This window comes from Chiloscyllium plagiosum, unplaced genomic scaffold, assembly GCF_004010195.1.
Source record: "Chiloscyllium plagiosum isolate BGI_BamShark_2017 unplaced genomic scaffold, ASM401019v2 scaf_2288, whole genome shotgun sequence".
Taxonomy (NCBI): domain Eukaryota; kingdom Metazoa; phylum Chordata; class Chondrichthyes; order Orectolobiformes; family Hemiscylliidae; genus Chiloscyllium; species Chiloscyllium plagiosum.
In genome coordinates, this window is record NW_025212668.1 from 22,058 (window position 1) to 24,101 (window position 2,044).

The window sequence follows — 2,044 nt, forward strand, 5'->3', positions numbered from 1 at the left end:
CCAGGGATGTGCAGGTTAGGGTGGATTGGCCGTGGGAAATTGTCCCATAGTGTCCAGGGATGTGCAGGTTAGGGTGGGTTGGCCGTGGGAAATTGTCCCATAGTGCCCAGGGATGTGCAGGTTAGGGTGGATTGGCCATGGGAAATTGTCCCATAGTGCCCAGGGATGTGCAGGTTAGGGTGGATTGGCCAGCAGTTCCTGGACACTGTCCACATTCCTGAGTGTTGTGGGAACTGTACCCATCTGGAGCAAGGCTGGAGTAATTCCTCCCACTCCCGACCCATTGCCTTGTCACTCTGCGTGGTGTGTGGGTCCCCCCGCTCTCTCTGGCCTCCTGTTCTTGAGGAACCCATAACCCCGTCCGTATCTCATTCACAGGTGTGGCTCACTGGTCGATCTGTGTCGAGGGCCTCACATCAGACACACAGGCCAGATCAAAGCTTTCCGAATCGAGAAGGTAGGTCAGGCTTTACTCTGTATCTAACCCCGTGCTGTCCCTGTCCTGGGAGTGTGTGATGGGGGACAGTGTAGAGGGAGCTTTACTCTGTATCTAACCCCGTGCTGTCCCTGTCCCTGGGAGTGTTTGTTGGGGGAACAGTGTAGAGGGAGCTCAGTGTTAACTCCACCCTCGGGCTGTTCCAGTGGGGTTAGTTTGGAATGTGGCGAGACAGGCCCGAATTGGTCTTTGACCTGACCGTTCTGGGAGGGATGAGACCAGGTGAAGTGCTTGAATTGAAAACAGGATGTTGGGACAGTGGAGGGATTACAAAAATAAATTTATGCACAACACTGTTCACTTGCTCTTCAACAAAACACTGAGATGTGACCTGATGGAGATCTCAATAATATTGACGGGTTCAGAGATATGGGGAAACTGTTATCTCTTGGTACTGGGGAGTCGCTCCCACGGGGAGTGGGGGGAGAATGGGGGACCCGCTCCCACGGGGAGTGGGGGGAGGAATGGGAGACTCGCTCCCACGGGGAGTGGGGGGAGAATGGGGGACTCGCTCCCACGGGGAGTGGGGGAGTGTGAATTGGGGAGTGTGTGTGTTTGGAGGAGGCTTGTTCCGAGCAGGAATTCAGGCAGACGGGCTGAATGGCCTTCCTGGTGCTGTGACCGACGATGCCGATCTGAGATTGTCTCTGTGTTCCGGTCAGAGTGCGGCTGTGCACTGGGACGGGAATCCAGAGAAGGAGCTGCTGCACAGGATCCATGGGATTTCCTTCCCGGATCCCAAGGGGCTGGCGGAGTGGGATCGACTGCAGGAGGAGGCGAGGAACCGAGACCATCGGAAGATCGGGAAGGTGAGGTCTCTCTGGGTGCTCTGAGCTGAGGGGGGTGGGGGGGGGGTGGAGGGGAGCAGGAGGGAGAGTGTCCCCCTTCTCTCCCCTGCCACCCCGGGGGAAGGGGCACCATACCCTCACGAGGCAATCGAGGAATAATGGGGAGGGGTCACTCAGGGAGTGGGCTGGAGGTGAGACCTGGCCTGGGCAGTGAGACAGGGGAGGGAGATGGGGGCAGGAGTGAGAGGGGGATCTGACACTGCGGGTCAAAGGTTGCTATGGTCAGTGGGTAAGGGCTACAGGAGGGGTCACAGGTCATTGGGTAAAGGCTATAGGAGGGGTCACAGGTCAGTGGGTAAGTGCAGTAGGAGGGGTCACAGGTCAGTGAGTAAGGGCTATAGGAGAGGGCACAGGTCAGTGGGTAATGGCTATAGGAGGGGTCACAGGTCAGTGGGTAAGGGCTGTAGGAGGGGGTAAAGGTCAGTGGGTAAGGGCTCTAGGAGGGGTCACAGGTCAGTTGGAAAGGGCTCTAGGAGAGGTAACAGGTCAGTGGGTAAGGGCTGTAGGAGGGGGTAAAGGTCAGTGGGTAAGGGCTCTAGGAGGGGTCACAGGTCAGTTGGAAAGGGCTCTAGGAGGGGTCACAGGTCAGTGGGTAAGGGCTATAGGAGGGGGTAAAGGTCAGTAGGTAAGGGCTCTAGGAGGGGTCATAGGTCAGTGGGAAAGGGCTCTAGGAGGGGTCACAGGTCAGTGGGTAAGGGCT

At 57.4% G+C, this 2,044-nt stretch overlaps 1 protein-coding gene across 1 annotated transcript in view; it reads left to right on the plus strand.

Annotated features, from left to right (window-relative positions):
• The window catches only part of LOC122547434 (threonine--tRNA ligase 1, cytoplasmic-like), a 12,637-nt gene extending 11,308 nt beyond the window's left edge, over window positions 1-1,329 (plus strand). Inside the window, exons 5-6 of the mRNA XM_043686056.1 lie at window positions 379-457; window positions 1,159-1,329. Of these exons, the coding sequence (XP_043541991.1) occupies window positions 379-457; window positions 1,159-1,329 (250 nt within the window). The remainder of the gene's footprint in view (window positions 1-378; window positions 458-1,158) is intronic.
• Window positions 1,330-2,044: the final 715 nt, after the last annotated feature.